This window comes from Scylla paramamosain, chromosome 46 (genome assembly GCF_035594125.1).
Source record: "Scylla paramamosain isolate STU-SP2022 chromosome 46, ASM3559412v1, whole genome shotgun sequence".
Lineage (NCBI taxonomy): Eukaryota > Metazoa > Arthropoda > Malacostraca > Decapoda > Portunidae > Scylla > Scylla paramamosain.
In genome coordinates, this window is record NC_087196.1 from 6,133,469 (window position 1) to 6,150,857 (window position 17,389).

A 17,389-nucleotide genomic window follows, 5' to 3' on the forward strand; every position below is an offset into this window, starting at 1 on the left:
TTTATGAACAAGGAGGAGGACTGCCACGTGTAGGCCTGATGGCTTCTTGCAGCTTCCCTCGTTTTCTTGTGTCATGCTATGTACAGGCATATTATCATTACTTAATCTCCTATTCTTGTTCTAACAACACTTACGATGTCTCTTGAATTTATATCAGTACCTCACCTTGTTAGTAATTTGCACGAGACTAAATGAAGCTAAGCCATTGGAGTTAAAGGGTTGAATATATATGAATACAAGTTATCATCACTACTTCTTCATTTCCCTTTCTTGTGCTACCAACACCTGCAATGCCTCACAAGTCTCCTCAGTAATACTCCCAAGGCTCTTTTCATGAAGCTAAGCCAAAGTCAAAGGGTTAAACGATACTAGTACAGGTAAGTTATCATCACCTGATCTTCCTTTCTTACATAATTAACACTCTCAGTATCTCATGACCTAATCTTTCTTCCCCTCACCTTGCTAGTAAATATTCAGAATCTCATCTTTCTAATTAAACAGGCATTAACTTTTATCTTTTTGCACAATGAACACCTTTGATAAGTCGCTTTATGAGTTCATCCGTGTTAGCACCTTAGTTTCGCTCGTAACAATTATGCAGTTCACCTTTTATTCTGCCATTAAATATTCTCAGGTAAAATGATAGTGTTTTCATTCACCTTCATCACCTCGCATGATTAACACCTTTAATTGAATCTATCACCATCAATTCTCATCTTGTTAGTGATAAAATGTTCACCTCACCTTTCACGCTAATTGGAAACACACAGGTAGGGAAAATCACAGGTGTTTATCTACCTTTAGTGATCAGTGGAAAAGTAAGTTCAAATCAGATTGTGAAGCGTCTTAAAATCTTGAAAAAAAAAAAATGGTGTTATAAGCAGGAGGAAACACAGAAGATGCCAGAAAGTCACAGGGTCTACCAATAGTGAAAGATGCAGAGTACTAGCAATAAAAAAAAAAAAAAAAAAAAAAGGCATTAGAATATAAAAAAAAGGTCGAAAATCTTATTGTTTAAAAAAAAAATCTTAGGAAATACCGAAGCGATTACCAATAATGAAAGACTGAGAACACTGAACAAAAAGCAGACGGTTATCTGAGGAGGAAAGGACTGAGGCTGTGGGAATGTGAGTGTGGTAGAGTGTCCAGCGGGTTCACCTTTCACTCCCTCATCAGCCATGCACAGATCCGGGGTTTCTCAAGCAGGAGGAAGTGTTGAGTGGACGGGAGACCTTGTGCTTGTGAGACATATGGGCGGCACCTGCTTGTTTTTGTGGCCAGGTAACCAGGTAAAGGTTACTCGTGGGTAGGTATGGAGGGCGCACACACACACACACACACACACACACACACACACACACGCTCTACAAAAGGATCATATAAACTAGATTGTCTACTTAGAGAACTTTGACCATAGAAGATGTTACAGAAAAAGGAAAATTATGGTCTATCTATTTTAAAGTCAGGTGTATATGAGACTTGCATAGAATGTGTGTGTGTGTGTGTGTGTGTGTGTGTGTGTGTGTGTGTGTGTGTGTGTGTCTGAGAATCGAGGAGAGGCAGGAATAAAGATCAAAGAAGAACTCAAACACCTAAACAACCACAAGACGAGGAAAACAAGGAAGGAAAACACCAGGGCGACATTGCAGAAAGAGGGAAAGAAAACGGGCAGTAAGGGAAAGAAAACGGGCAGTAAAAGTAACAGAGAAGAAAGGGAGCCGTAAGAGAACAGAATGAAATAAATAACAGACGAACACTAATGATTCAAATGGAGTAAAAATAAAACATTACATACCGTAACACAAAAACTGCAAAAAAAGGACATCAGGACCCATCAGGCCTACAGGTGGCAGTCGTTAACGTTACAAGAGTAGAATATCATGAATTAAACACACCAAAATAGAAAATACGTACAGGTAAAAAGAGAAACAATGATATATATGCGCAGGGCACCTCACACGCACTCCAGATGACAGGTGGACGGTTAAATGAACTGAATAACAACACAGGAAGGAGAAAAGAAGACAGCGTAGACGAAAAAAATAGATAAAGAGAGAGAGAGAGAGAGAGAGAGAGAGAGAGAGAGAGAGAGAGAGAGAGAGAGAGAGAGAGAGAGAGAGACTGGTTCCTTTCTCCATCATGTTTTTCTTTGTATGGGGAAGCTAATGGTTGTTATTAAGGTGACCATTTCCATTAACCACTGGCAGGAATGTGGTTGTCTCTCTCTCTCTCTCTCTCTCTCTCTCTCTCTCTCTCTCTCTCTCTCTCTCTCTCTCTCTCTCTCTCTCTCTCTCTCTCTCTCTCTCTCTAGTACCTTCTTTAAGAAAACTAAAAGAATGGAGAAGAAATAGTGAAAGAAATAAGAGAGAGAGAGAGAGAGAGAGAGAGAGAGAGAGAGAGAGAGAGAGAGAGAGAGAGAGAGAGAGAGAGAGAGAGAGAGAGAGAGAGAGAGAGAGAGATTCTGATTATATAAAGCGTTTTCTTGTTAAAACTATTATTATTATTATTATTATTATTATTATTATTATTATTATTATTATTAATATTGTTGTTATTGTTGTTGTTGTTGTTATTGTTGTTTTGTTTTCTCACTATTCTATACAAACTGCTTTCAGAGTCCTTAATGCTTCGTGTGTGTGTGTGTGTGTGTGTGTGTGTGTGTGTGTGTCTGTCTCACCCTGTTTTTTCTTCTGTTACAGGATCCACAAGACAACATTATCAAGAGATGGGTTTCAAGGTCACCGAGAGTAGGTTAGTCTGTCTGTCTGTCTGTCTGTCTGTCTGTCTGTCTGTTTATCTATCTGTCGGCTGGTACTAGTCTGTTTATATGTCTTTCTTTCTTTGTCTGTCTGTCTGTCTGTCTGTCTGTCTGTTTCTACCTATTTGTTTATCTCTGTGTATGTCTGTATGTCTGTCTGCCTATCTGTCTATCTATCTGGCTGTCTATCTGTTTCTGTCTTCGTCTCTTTTTTCTGCCTGTCTGTCTGTCTCTAATTTTCTGTCCTTGTCCGTCTGTCTGTTTGTTTGTTTCTCTCTCTTTCTCTCCGCTTCATTATTTTTTTCTTTCATTTTCTTTATTTCTCCTTCGTTCTTTTCCTAAGTTTCCATTTTCCTTTATTTTCGTCTTTCTTGAATTTATATTTAGAGTGATTTGTTTGCCGTGTCAATCATGTTGTTGTTTGACTATTTGAACTGACACGCTTTCTCTCTCTCTCTCTCTCTCTCTCTCTCTCTCTCTCTCTCTCTCTCTCTCTCTCTCTCTCTCTCTCTCTCTGTCTCTGTCTATCTGTCTATCTGTCTATCCTATCTATTTATCTATCTATCTATCTATCTATCCACCACTCTCCTTTCTTTTCCACCTATCCACCTATTCACTTATCCACCTGCCTTTTAACCTCGCTCTCCTTTCACCCTTATGTCTCCCATCCACACCTATATCCCCCCTTCATTCCTTCCTTCACCACTCACCTGTACCTTTCCCTCCCCCCAGGTATAGTGGACGTGTCGTTTACGTTACCTGATCTGCCACAGCTTGGTTGGTGGCGCGTCAGAGTGAGGGCCAGAAGACAGGAACAAGAGAAGCAGTTTTTGGTGCACAAGCTTTATGAACCTTTGTTTGAGGTGATGTATTCAAGGATGTGTGTGTTTGAGGGGGGTGTAGGAGGGAGGTGTGTGTGTGAGTGTGTGTGTGTGGGGTGTGGGGATGGCCTGCTCTTAACCTTTTGATATTTTGAAGGGTGTGTGTGTGTGTGTGTGTGTGTGTGTGTGTGTGTGTGTGTGTGTGTGTGTGTGTGTGTGTGTGTGTGTGTGTGTGTGGGTGTGTACCTAGACACTCATAGTAAACAGGACTTCAGGTATTCTCGTTCTGTCTTATCTATCAATATTTGTCATCTTTTTTCCCTCAGTTTCTTAGTGTGTGTGTGTGTGTGTGTGTGTGAGTGCATTAGCATGTGAGTCCTTGTGTGCGTGTGTGTGTGTGCGTGCTTGCGTGTATCTAGTGCTTCTGTGTCCTTGGGAAGATAATTTTTTCCTCGTCCCTCCTCCAGGTAAAAATATTACTCACAAAAGTCGATTATTCAATTCCACGGCTTAATAAATCACACGCTGACGTAAGCAAGAAGATGAAGAAGAAAAAGCAAAAGAGAGAGAGAGAGAGAGAGAGAGAGAGAGAGAGAGAGAGAGAGAGAGAGAGAGAGAGAGAGAGAGAGAGAGAGAGAAACGTAATGACAAAGCAAGGGCCCCGCGGATCCTTCTCTGACTCCTCCTTTTGTGGGATTAAAGGACAAAAAAAAGAAAAGAGATAATAGTCCACCTTATTATTGAAATCCTGAGTTTTTTTCTACGCAGTTAAATAATGAGAAGAGCAGTGCTTCTATTTTATACTGTGAAAAATAAAGGAAAAGAAAACAGTATGGTATATAATCGAACCTGTTTTCATTGTCTTATTCTGTCCTTGTCCCTGAAATCTTATATATTAATTCAGTGCAGGAAAAAGAATGAAAAAAAAAATAAATAACAGTGCATCTTTTCATTGCCACACGTATCTTCCTTGAAATTTTACAAGTCTAAGGATGGAGGATGAAAAGAATGATGTGCTAAGAAAATCAGTCTTATCTTTTCACTCGGTCTGTCTCGCTTCCTGTTCCTTGTGAATGTAACTTGTCCATCACGGGGAAATGAACAATGAGAAGAGAACAATATGAAGTAGAAAAAAATAAAATAAAATAAAATACAGAATTCCTTATAGAACTAGATGTAATTTAATGGTAACTACTAAGAATAACAGTAAGAACAAGGACAAGAACAAGAAACTGAAGAACAAAAAGAAACAAAGATGAAGAATATAAAAAAAGACGAAAAAGAAGAAAAGAACAAGAACAAGACAAAATAACAAGAACAAAAGTATAAAAAAAGACGTAGAATAAAAAAAAGACGAAAAAAAGAACAAAATATCGTACTTTACCTTACATCAATCTGAAACACACACACACACACACACACACACACACACACACACACACACACACACACACACACACACACACACACACACACACACACACACACACACGTATACACACCTGTAATCACGAACCTATTTCTCTCTACAGGTGTTCGTGGGGCTGCCTTACTACGCCCTCTCCACGGACGAAGAGATCACGGGCACCATTTCCGGCACGTACACCACGGACAAGCCCATCTACGGCAACGCGTCCTTGTCTGTGTACGTGAAGCAGCCGTGGGACAGACCTGACTCGGATTTCAAATATGTTACGACGGAAATTTTCGAATATGTACGTGATTGTCCGTGTTTTTTTTCTTTGTTCTTTTTTTTGTCTAGATGTGATTTTTTTTTCTGTGGTGTTTGTTTTGCTTTTTTTTCTGTTAGTTGTTTATCTTTTTGGTCTGTTTTTCTGTTTTTCTGTTTATCTATCTATCTATCATTCCGATGTATTTCTATATTTATCAATTCATCCATCCATCTATCTATTTTTTTATTTATTCATCTATCCAATCATGTTATATAAATTCATCCATCCATCTATCTATCTATCTATCTATCTATCTATCTACCTATTTAGCTACGTACCCACCTTTACATTCATCAAACTAACCTAACCTAACCTAACCTAACCTAACCTAACTTAACCTAACCTAACCTAACTTAACCTAACCTAACCTAACCTAACCTAACTTAACCTAACCTAACCTAACCTAACCTAACCTATCCCTGTATATCTTCCAATCAGGTGGATGAAGAAGAAGAATTTGCTTTCCCAATGGAGTCTCTTCTGCCTCACGTTCAGCAGCTTGAGGGAGCCGAAGTTCTGATAGAGTGCAAATTCTATGAGGTGTTTTGGTGGATTGAGTCGCGAGGCCATTCCAGGTAAGAGGAGGAGAAGGAGGAGGAGGAGGAGGAGGAGGAGGAGGAGGAGGAGGAGGTGGTGTGAAAATGTTGGTTGGTATTAGTGGTGGTAGGAATAGATGTGTTGTGTAATAGTAGTAGTAGTAGTAGTAGTAGTAGTAGTAGTAGTAGTAACACCCACACCAACATCCGTTTTCTTTATTCTCGATTTATATAACAATCTTTTTTTTTCTCTCCCTCAGGATCCGAATTCTTGGCAACGAGGTGGAGGTGAAGCTGGTGGGAGCTGAACCCTTCGTGTTCCGCCCAGGCATGCCCTTCACTGGCACCGTAAGTAGTAGTAGTAGTAGTAATAGTAGTAGTAGTAGTAGTAGTAGCAGTAGTAGTAGTAGTAGTAGTAGTAGTAGTAGTAGTAGTAGTAGTAGTAGATCTTTACTTTACCTTTCCTTCATTATTAACTTACCTGTTTATGTACGTATTAATTCATTCACATATTTTTTTTTACCCCCTTCTATTTATTGCATGCTCTGATTCTGTCCGCCTCTGTTTGCTCATTCATTTCCTACTTTATTGACTCATTCATTAACTTTCACTATTTTTTCTTACACGTTCTCAGTCTGTTTGTCTGCCTGAACTTTTATCCTTCTTGAATCTTTGTATTCTGTATCTGTTTATCTATCTCTGTTCCTCTGTGTCTGTCTATCTCCCTATCTTTTTATTAACTTGTATTCCTCGTCCTTCTCTCAGGTGGCAGTCCAACACACAGACAAGCAGGCAATAGACCCTTCCCGCCTTGAGGAGTCCACGCTACTTATCAAGGCCACAGTCTCCACCCCCTCCTCCTCCTTCAAGCTGCCTGAGGTGAGCGCAAGATAAGAGATTACATAAGATTATAATAACATGACATAGGGGAAGCTGTAGGAAGCCATCTTGTCTGCACGTGATGGTTTCTGCAATAAACATGTCTGTCTTTTTCCGTCCAATTTTCCCGTCTATAAATTTTGTGTACTCTTTTTTTTCTCTCTCTCTTTTTAACCGTATTGGCGCGAACAACCTGATTACTGAGCTTATTGCACTCAGACTAGCCATTCAATACTATCAAAAATCCTCTATCTCATCTCTCTTATCTTATTCCTCTATTCCAGTCCACCCTAGCAAAATATTTCATCTCTCTATACATGAAGGAAATTTGCCAAGGATACAAAATAAAAAAAAGTGAAGAAAACTCCGTAATTAACAAAAATAAATAAATAAATAAATAAATAACTCATTAAATAAGACAGCACAAATATAGACAGGTAGAATAAGAACAGGTAAGACTAATAGACAGGTAAAAACTCAGGTGCTATACAGGTAAGTGTGAGGGTGCGTTTGACAGCCAGGTAAGCCAAACGGACAGGTGGGTACTAGGGAGATAGGAATCGCAAGGTAATTACTGGTTTACAGGTGAGGTAAATGTGTGGAGCAGGTGTGGCGGCTGGTTTTTATTGGCGAGAGAGAGAGAGAGAGAGAGAGAGAGAGAGAGAGAGAGAGAGAGAGAGAGAGAGAGAGAGAGAGAGAGAGAGAGAGAGAGAGAGAGAGAGAGAGAGAGAGAGAGAGAGAGAGAGAGAGAGAGAGAGAGAGAATATATTTTTACTTATTCATATCTTCTCTTCTTCTCTTCTTCCCTTTCCTCCATCTCTCCCTCCCTCCCTTTTCTACCCTTCTATTTTCTTTCTTTCTTAATTTCCTCCCTCTCTTTCCTTCCTTTCCAAACATATATTACTTTCCTTCCTCACTTTTCTGTCTACTTACCTCCACCTTCTCTTCAATCCTTTCCTACCCACCTTACCTAACCTTTCCTCCCTTCCTACCTTCCCTCCCCTCCACTTCCCTTACCTAACCTTCCATCTTCTCTCTATCCCTCCAGTCACTGTTCATTTCGTCTCTTTTTCCATTTTTTTAAACTTTTTGTAGCACGATTTTGACTTTAAATCTTCGTGGTATCCTTGAATTAAAATCTATACCCTTTGAAAACCGACCTTGTGTATTTGAGAAGCGTGTCAACAGGTGTAAATATCCCACCCTTGTCTCCTCCTTCAGATCATCGTGCCCCCGCTTTCAGAAGACACGGAAACAAGAGAGAGGGCCATGAAAACACTGAAGGATGCACAGTGGGAGTGGCTCTGGGGCGGCAAGGAGGCAGAATCGGACACGTGGAAATATGAAGTCATGACAGCGGAAAATGAACTAAAGGAGCTGTTTCAAGATTACACTAAGGATCAGTACTTTGCTGAATATAGAAGTACTGGTATATTCAGGTGAGATGCGAATGGGTAAATGAAAGACTTGTTTGGGTTGATCTGTTTCCGTGAGATTAGGTGAGTTTATGGGTCTTTTTTAAGTGTGTTTATCTGTGTTAGGTTTGTGTTGGTGGCTCGAGGTGAGAAAGGGTTAAGATGTGTGTGTGTGTGTGTGTGTGTGTGTGTGTGTGTGTGTGTGTGTGTGTGTGTGTGTGTGTTGACTGTTATTGTATTTGTTTTTGTTCTGTTTTTTTTTTTTCTGTATTTTGTCTGTCTTTCTTTTTCTTCTTCTTCTTCTTCTTCTTCGTGCTCTTGATCTTTCCTCTCCTCCTCCTCCTCCTCCTCCTCCTCCTCCTCCTCCTCCTCCTCCTCCTCCTCCTCCTCCTCCTCCTCCTCCTCCTCCTCCTCCTCCTCCTCCTCCTCCTCCTCCTCCTTCCTCTACCATCACCACCGCTACTACTACCACCACCACCACCACCACCACCACCACCACCACCACCACCACCACCACTCTCTCTCTCTGCAGGTTCAAGGTGGACATCCCGAAGGAGGCAACGAAGGTTCAGTTTGACGTGACCTACCAAGATTCAGAAGCCAACGCCGCCTCCACCACCACCGCCCTGGCCCACCACAACCCCGGCCACAGGTGAGAGAGAGAGAGAGAGAGAGAGAGAGAGAGAGAGAGAGAGAGAGAGAGAGAGAGAGAGAGAGAGAGAGAGAGAGAGAGAGAGAGAGAGAGAGAGAGAGAGAGAGAGAGAGAGAGAGAGGATTTGTTTATTGTTTTCGTTATGATTCTCGCTCCCCCCCCCCCTCACCTGTAACCCTTTCCCACTCCTCTCAGGTACATTCAGGTCACCACCAGCACGGACGAGGCGCACGTTGGGGAGTTCGTTGTGCTGCACGTGCGGTCAAATTTCCACGTGCATAAGTTTATTTACATGGTGAGTAGCAGAAATTTTAGTTTACGTGGTTTGTGTAGTTTATTTATTTATTTTTTTTCACTTTTTTATTTTTTTTATATTTTTTGAAGTTTTATTTATTTTTTTTAAGTTTTCTTTTTTTTTTTTTTCTTTTTCTTTTTGCATTTTTTTAAAGTTTTATTTCATTTTTTTCATATTTTTTCAAGTTCTGTTTGATTTGTTTTGTATTTTTTTAAAGTTTCATTTTAATTTCTTTGTATTTTTAAGTCTTATTTTATTTATTTATTTTTCATTTCTCAAGTTTTATTTTAGTTTTTTCTAACACAACACAAGACCACCTCAACACACCAACCCCCATACCAACCTAACCTAACCTAACCTAACCTAACCTAACCTAACCTAACCCAACCTAACCTAACCCTAACCTAACCTAACCTAACCTAACCTAACCCAACTTAACCTAACCTAACCTAACCTAACCTAACCTAACCTAACCCAACTTAACCTAACCTAACCTAACCTAACCTAACCAACCTAACCTAACCTAACCCAACCTAACCTAACCCAACCTAACCTAACCTAACCTAACCTAACCTAACCCAACCTAACCTAACCTAACCTAACCTAACCCAACCTAACCTAACCTAACCTAACCTAACCTAACCTAACCTAACTTAACCTAACCTAACCTAACCTAATGCTCCTTCACCGCTTCCTGCAGATCCTGGCCAAAGGGTTGCTGCTGCACGTGTCATCTGAGGTCACGGGTGGCGATGACGTGGTGACCTTCAGTGTGGCGGTGTCCTCGTCCATGTCCCCGCGGTTCACTGTTGTTGTTTACGCCATCACTCACGACGGGGAGGTGGTGGCCGACTCTATGGCTGTCCCTGTGTCTGTGCTCAATAACATGAAGGTAAGGTGGTGCTGGAGTGAGGTCAGGTGAGGTTAGGGTTGGGTTAGGTTAGGTTAGGTTGGGTTGGGTTGGGTTAGGTTAGGTTAGGTTAGGTTAGGTTAGGTTAGGTTAGGTTAGGTTAGGTTAGGTATGGTTAAGTTAGGTTAGGTTAGGTTAGGTTAGGTTAGGTTAGGTATGGTTAGGTTAGGTTAGGTTAGGTTAGGTTAGGTTAGGTTAGGTTAGGTTAAGTTAGGTTAGATTAGGTTAGGTTAGGTTAGGTTGGGTTAGGTTAGGTTAGGTTGGGTTAGGTATGGTTAGGTTAGGTTAGGTTAGGTTGGGTTAGGTTAGGTTAGGTTAGGTTAGGTTAGGTTAGGTTAGGTTGGGTTAGGTATAGTTAAGTTAGGTTAGGTTTGGTTAGGTTAGGTTTGTTTAAGTTAAGTATTTACATAAACGAAGCTTCCATTTGCTCATCATCCCTTCACTTTCTCTCTCTCTCTCTCTCTCTCTCTCTCTCTCTCTCTCTCTCTCTCTCTCTCTCTCTCTCTCTCTCTCTCTCTCTCTCTCTCTCTCTCTCTCTCTCTCTCTCTCTCTCTCTCTCCCCCATCCCCAAAACCAAGACTCAGAGAGATGACCCCTTTTCACTCTCCCCACCAGATCAGCCTGGCGCTCAACCAACACAAGGACCACTCCAAGAGGACAGTGGAGGTGGTTGCGGGCGCCCCTCCTGGCTCCCTGTACACCTTGCAGTGCCAGAGGGGCCTTAACTACATCAGACAGCACCCCAACGCCCTTACCCGCTCCAGAATCCTTGCGCAGATGATGGAGATGGAACCGGTGCAAAGGTAGGATGCTGAAAGGATGTAGGATGCTGGAAGGATGTCTGAGGTGAAGGACAGGTGGAATAATAGACCTAATTAAAGTTTAGGCAGGTGTTGTTAATGTTTCAAAGTGCAAGACAGGTTAATTGAGACAGGTAGATTGGGAAGGTATATTGTGATGTTACTCTGTCAGTACTTCAGGCCGCCCCTCCTTGCTTCTCTCCGTATTTCAGGCGTATTTGCGAGATTAGATAGAATGGAATGGTGATTGGGTAGTTAAGTTGTTCATTCGATCGTTACAATGGTATCTCTCTGCTCTCTTTATTTCCTTTTTTTTTTTTATCCTTGGTTGCTTTATTCCTATTACATTGTTTATTTCCTATCTCCTGTTTTTGTTCATCTTATTTCCTTCATATATTTAGTTACTTTCTTTCCTCCTTCACATTTTTTTCATCATTTTATCTCCTATTTTATCTCTTTCATTTCATCTCCTATCTCTAATTCTTCTTTATTTCGTATCTCACATCATTCGTCATTTTGCCTCCTCTTATTCTTTATTCTTATTCTTTATTCTTATTCTTTATTCTCTTATTCTCCTGCCTATCTCTTATTCTTACTCACTTTATTTCCTATTTCACATCTTTCATCACTTTATCTCCTTCCACCACTTTCCTTCACGCAATCCTTCACCCTCATTCCTCTTCCCCCGCAGGACAGTCCACGGAGTCTTACAGAGGTCACGAGATGGCAGCACCGCGGACCGTCTTGTGCCCTTATCAGCGCACAGTTACGGCAAGGATGTGCTGGCGGCCTTCCAGGATGCTGCCCTTATCCTGCTGACCGATGCTGACCTGGCCCTCACCCCCGGCAGAGGTAAGGAGGAGGAGGAGGAGAAGGAGGAGGAGGAGGAGGAGGAGGAGGAAGAGGAGGAGGCTTCTTTTAATGTTGATTCTTCTAATGGAGTGAGGAGGAGGAGGAGGAGGAGGAGGGGAAGGAGGAGGAGGAGGGGAAGGAGGAGGAGGAGGGGAGGAGGAAGTGAGATATGAAGGAAATTAAAGAAGAAATGAAAAAATAATATTGACAAACTCTAAATAAACAAAAGAAAGAAAGAAAAAAAAAGAAAAAAATTAAACCTATAATTTTTATCACCATTTCTTCTCTTTCTTTCATTCTTCCCAAACAATGAACAAAGAAGAAGACGAAAAGGAGAAGAAGTAATCAGTTTTTCCTTCCTTCCCTCCTTTCTTTCATCATCCTTTCTCCTCCTTTTTCCTCACCTTCCCAAATTGTCTTCCCTATTCCTTTCATTTACCTATTTAATTTACCTGTTTCGCACCTGACAGAGGGTACCTGTGACGTCATTTCCGGCTACCTGGAGTGTGGGGACGGTACCTGCTTCCGCCACCACCAGCTGTGTGACGGGGTGATGCAGTGTGCTAACGGTGCTGACGAGCTGGGATGTGAGTCTTACGTGTCTTGTTATTGATTTAGTGATTTGTTCAGTTATTTACCGTTTTCTATCATTATCTTACTGTTGTTGTTGTTTTCTTAGTTTTCTTACGTGTTGGGTTGTAAATGTCGTGTTTTTTCTGTTTATTTTGTGGTTTGTTCAGTTATTCACATTTTTTCTACTATACTCGTAATGTGAGTTTTTAAATGATTTGTTATTGATTGAGTTATTTAACCTTTTTGGTTGTAATTTTTGTTTGTATTGTTTATTTGTTGTTGTTGTGTTGTTAAGGTTTAGTTGAGTGTTGTGTTGTGTTGTGTTGTCAAGTTGTTATTTGTTTAGTTGTTATCTGTTGTGAGCATTGTTCATTTGTTATTTATTTCGGTATCTTTCGTAATGTTACTGTTTTTTTAATTTTTCTGTATTTTTTTCTTCATTTGTTTTTAATCTCACTGTATTTTTTTTATGTCCTCACTTAATGTTGATGTACGTTTCACTCATTTGTTATTTATTTTTTTATCATTTATTATTTTTTTATCTTATTTTTATTTTTTTCTCTGTCTCTCTTTTCAGGTGACAAGCTTTACAACGACTTCCCTCCCAACCATAAAGAACAGGAAGGTGAGTTTATTTGCCCTCTTTTTTCCCTTTTTTTTCCTTTTTTCCTTTCCTTTCATTCTTTCTTTGACTTTTTCTCCATTTTCCCCTCTCATTTTCTATCCTTTCTTTACGTTTCTCCTTTTTCTTCCCCTCTCTTTTTCCCTTCCTTCCTTTTTCCATCACCACCACCACCACCACCACCACCACCACCACCGTTACTTCTTCCTCAAATTCCCCACAGAAAAAAAAAAAAAAAAAAAAAACCATCCCATTTAATTTACATCGAGTCATTTTAACCCACCACCACCACCACCACCACCACTACTACCTCCCCCTCCCCTTGCAGACCACCTGGGCCTCACCTCAGACACGCTGTTCCGTATCCTGCGGGAGCACTTCATTGAGGACATTTTTGATGAAGAGGATATCGAGTGGTGCAACGCTGACATCTGGGTTGGTATGTGCCTATCTTGCCCCATGTTCCTGTGTCCTGAGTGTTGGGTTGGTTAGGTTAGGTTTGGTGAGGTTTGGTTAGGTTTGATTTGGTTTGGCTGGGTTGGGTTGGGTTAGTTAAGTTGGGTTGGGTTAGGTTAGGTTTGGTTGGGTTAGGTTAGGTTTGGTTTGGTTAGGTTAGGTTTGGTTTGGTTAGGTTAGGTTAAGTTAGGTTTGGTTAGGTTAGGTTAAGTTGGGTTAGGTTAGGTTAGGTTAAGTTAGGTTAGGTTTGGTTGGGTTAGGTTAGGTTAGGTTAGGTTAGGTTAAGTTAGGTTTGGTTAGGTTAGGTTAGGTTAAGTTACGTTAGGTTAAGTTAGGTTAGGTTTGGTTGGGTTAGGTTAGGTTAGGTTTGGTTGGTTAGGTTAGGTTTGGTTAGGTTAGGTTAAGTTACGTTAGGTTAGGTTAAGTTAGGTTAGGTTAGGTTAGGTTTGGTTAGGTTAGGTTAGGTTAGGTTAGGTTTGGTTAGGTTAGGTTAGGTTTGGTTAGGTTAGGTTAGGTTAGGTTAGGTTATGTTTGGTTAGGTTAGGTTAGGTTAGGTTAGGTTAGGTTATGTTTGGTTAGGTTAGGTTTGGTTAGGTTAGGTTAGGTTTGGTTAGGTTAGGTTTGGTTAGGTTTGGTTAGGTTAGGTTAGGTTAGGTTTGGTTAGGTTAGGTTAGGTTTGGTTAGGTTAGGTTAGGTTTGGTTAGGTTAGGTTTGGTTAGGTTAAGTTATGTTAAGTTAGATTAGGTTAAGTCTCTGTGCCATGTCATGCTGAAAGATAAGTTAGATTAGATTAGTTAAGTTCAGTTCCCTGTCTTGCTGAGTATTGAGTTACATTAGGTTAGGTTCCAGTGCCCTGTCTTGCTGATTTTACTTCTGTTTATCTACTTTCCCTACTTATCTCCACCCCAACTAGGTCACCGCGGGCAGGAAGAGATCCAGCGGGAGGTGGTGAAGACAGCGGAGGAGTGGGTGGTGGAGGCGTACGCAATCCACCCAGAATTCGGCCTTGCTTTCACCCACGAGCCTATACAGGTGTGTGTGTGTGTGTGTGTGTGTGTGTGTTGTGATCAGGATGTTTATTTTTTTTTTTATCTTTATTTATTTTCTTTCTTTTTGTGTTGTTTAATTTTCTCTCCTCTCTGTTCCCTTTCATCTCCCATTTTCTTTCGTTTCCCTAGGCTAATGAGTAATCTTTCAAACTATCATGTATTTTTTTTTATAATCTACCTGTTTACTTATTTATTCATCTATTGTTTTCTCTCCCTTCAGTTCTTGAGTGATCCGCCCTTTTACATCATGGTGGAGGGACCCGAATCATGCAGGAGAGGTGAACAGGTGGGTTATGTCGAAGAAACGCATCCTTCATTGTTTTCCAGTCCTTCCAGCCACTCATTCCTTCCCTGTCCTTCCAGTTGATTCCTTCCAGACTGTAAATATTTTTTTCTTTTTTTTTTCCTTCGTCTCCACTCCAGACAGTTACTTTCTCTCTCCCGTTCCAGTGTTCAGTTTTTTCTTCCCTACTTTGTTATAGTCTCAAAATCACTCTACTCCTTCTATTCCAGTTTTCACAATCTTTTTCTTCCTTCCTTTCATTCCACTCCAGACAACCACTTTTTTCCTTCTATTCCAGGCTTTACAATCCCTTTCTTTCTTCCTTCCTTACTTCATTACTTCTTCCTTCATTCCTTCATTCTCTCTCACCCTCCTACCTCTCTCTCCATTCCAATACAAACATCCTCTTCTTCCATCTCAGTCTACACGCTCCCTTCCTTCACGCAGATCGCTATTCGGGTCATCGCCTACAACCTGGTGGACATAACGTTGCAGGCGGTCCTCATCCTGCACGACAGCGACGACTACATGTTTGTCAACGTGGAGGAGGATGGCAACGTGCAGCACTTCAGGCCCAGGCTCTCTAGAGGGCAGCACCAGCACCTTATTATCGTGAGTACCGAGGCGTGCTTGTTTTGCTTGAGTTACCGCAATAATATTTCCGTTTTCTCTGATGCGTAAAGAAGGTTTCTGCCTTTTGTCGTTATTTTTGTTGTTTTTATCCATGTAACTGATGTTGTGTCTATATTTTATCATTATTCTTTGGTTCTTTTATTTGAATATTACGTCTTTCTCTCATATAATTGATTGTACGAGTGGAGAGAACGGGAAAATAAATAAAAATATACTAAATATAGAAAACGGAGCTTTTTATGGGAGGCTTCAGTATTTTTTGTCTGCCTCCGCAGATCCCCCCTGGAGGCCTGCAGGAGGTGCTGTTTCCCTTAGCGGTGAAGAGACAGTCAGGCACGATGGAGGTGACGATAGAGGCGGTGACTCAGGTGATGCAGGACTCCGAGACGTGGGAGGTGGAGGTGAAGGTGAGCCATCATCATCATCATCATCATCATCACCATCATCATCATCATTAGGAGATAATCTGATGGAGGTCTTCAGGTGGTACAGGGGATATAATAAATGCCTCAGCAGAATCCTCAGGCTCAGTAATCAGAGTAGGACATGTAACAAGCTCATTAGGGATCTTTAAGGGGAAACTAGACAAATATATACATACAAACACACACATACACGTACCACTGTCTTCCCCACCAGCCTGAAGGTGTCCCGGTCCGTAAGCACACGTCCCTCGTCCTTGACCTACGCAACCGTGCCGTGCTGTACGAGTTTCTAGACGTGCCTATAGATGAGAGCCCTGTCATTCCCTTCAGCATCCTCCGCCGCTTCCTGTATGGCTCTCCCGCCGCCAGGATCTCCATTACGGGTGTGTGTGTGTGTGTGTGTGTGTGTGTGTGTGTGTGTGTGTGTGTGTGTGTCTCAACAAACTCTCCCTATCCATTTACCATTTTAATCCCTTCCTTCCTTCCTTCCTTCCTTTTCCTCCTCTCATCATCTTATTCCCTTACCTCCTCCTCCCATTCCTCAGTTGCCTCCCCATCACCTCATTTCCTTCCTTCTCTCCTTTATTCCTTCTTTCCTTCCTTCCTTCTTTTTCTCCCCTTTCCTCTTATCATCCTATTCCCTTACCACATCCACCTCTCCTTCACTTCACCCACTTAACCATCACCCAACTCACTTCCCCCCCCCCCATTCCCCCAGGTGATGTGTTTGGCCCCACCCCTGAGAGCCTGATGGTGGATCATACGGAGGTGTTCGGGGGGCGGCACCTCAGAAGTACTGACGGCGTGGCGTTTAACTTCGGCGCAACTCTGTGGACTCTTCACTACCTGCGTCTGACTAACCAGGTAAGGCGGGAAGGGGTGTAGGGGGAAGGAGGGAATGGGGTGGTGGTGGTGGTGGTGGTGGTGGTGGTGGTGGTGGGGGTAGTTGTGGTTCGTCTGTGTGTGTTTTGTTGTTGTTGTTATTGTTTTTTCTTCTTCTTGATCATCATCATTATCATCGTCTCCTTTTTCTTGTTTTTCTTGTTCTTCTTGTTTTGGTTTTTGTTCTTGTTCTTTCTGTTCTTGCTTTCTGTTCTTGTTCTTGTTCTTGTTCTTCTTTTCTTGCTCTTGTTGTTGTTGTTGTTGTTGTTGTTGTTGTTGTTGCACTTCCTTTTCTTGTTCTTCTTGTTCTTGTTCTTTTCTTCTTTGTTCTTTTCTTCTTTTTCCTCCTCCTCCTCCTCCTCCTCCTCCATCACCACCACTACTAGCACTTCACATACCAAGAAGGGAAAAAAAAAAAAATCTTATACTGTTCATTTTCCTCAGCACCCTTGACACCCTTCTCTCTCCCTACTGCAGCTGGTCACTAATGATGCTAAAGACGCCTTCGACTACCTCACGGTCCAGCTGGCGGGGCTCCTGTGGCGTAACACTGACGGGGGATACAGTATGTGGGCCAATCATACTCAGAATGTGTGGTGAGTGAGCGGAGGGGTTTTCTTTGAGTTTCCTTGAGTTTGGCGTTAAATTCTTGCCGTTTTCTATGGAATGTTCGTGATTTTGTACGTTTTCTTTGAGTTGTGTATTTTTTTTTTTCGATACTTGCTTTTGTTTTTTTCCTAACCTAACCCAACCCACCTAACTAAACCTAACCCAACGCAACGCAACGCAACACAGCCTCACCTAACATAACCTCA

The 17,389-nt window shown here is 41.5% G+C and overlaps 1 protein-coding gene across 6 annotated transcripts in view; it reads left to right on the forward strand.

The window, feature by feature from the left end:
- LOC135094810 (CD109 antigen-like) overlaps positions 1–17,389 on the forward strand; it is a 113,033-nt gene that overhangs the window by 86,027 nt on the left and 9,617 nt on the right. For all 6 annotated transcript variants that reach the window (XM_063995212.1, XM_063995214.1, XM_063995209.1 and 3 more), the window contains 22 exons: positions 2,700–2,751; positions 3,491–3,621; positions 5,112–5,294; positions 5,751–5,887; positions 6,109–6,196; positions 6,614–6,727; positions 7,949–8,166; positions 8,675–8,794; positions 8,990–9,089; positions 9,790–9,981; positions 10,615–10,802; positions 11,491–11,651; positions 12,122–12,238; positions 12,802–12,849; positions 13,175–13,285; positions 14,216–14,334; positions 14,572–14,637; positions 15,082–15,246; positions 15,543–15,674; positions 15,907–16,075; positions 16,411–16,556; positions 17,052–17,170. In XM_063995212.1, the coding sequence (XP_063851282.1) occupies positions 2,700–2,751; positions 3,491–3,621; positions 5,112–5,294; positions 5,751–5,887; positions 6,109–6,196; positions 6,614–6,727; positions 7,949–8,166; positions 8,675–8,794; positions 8,990–9,089; positions 9,790–9,981; positions 10,615–10,802; positions 11,491–11,651; positions 12,122–12,238; positions 12,802–12,849; positions 13,175–13,285; positions 14,216–14,334; positions 14,572–14,637; positions 15,082–15,246; positions 15,543–15,674; positions 15,907–16,075; positions 16,411–16,556; positions 17,052–17,170 (2,876 nt within the window). The remainder of the gene's footprint in view (positions 1–2,699; positions 2,752–3,490; positions 3,622–5,111; positions 5,295–5,750; positions 5,888–6,108; positions 6,197–6,613; positions 6,728–7,948; positions 8,167–8,674; positions 8,795–8,989; positions 9,090–9,789; positions 9,982–10,614; positions 10,803–11,490; positions 11,652–12,121; positions 12,239–12,801; positions 12,850–13,174; positions 13,286–14,215; positions 14,335–14,571; positions 14,638–15,081; positions 15,247–15,542; positions 15,675–15,906; positions 16,076–16,410; positions 16,557–17,051; positions 17,171–17,389) is intronic.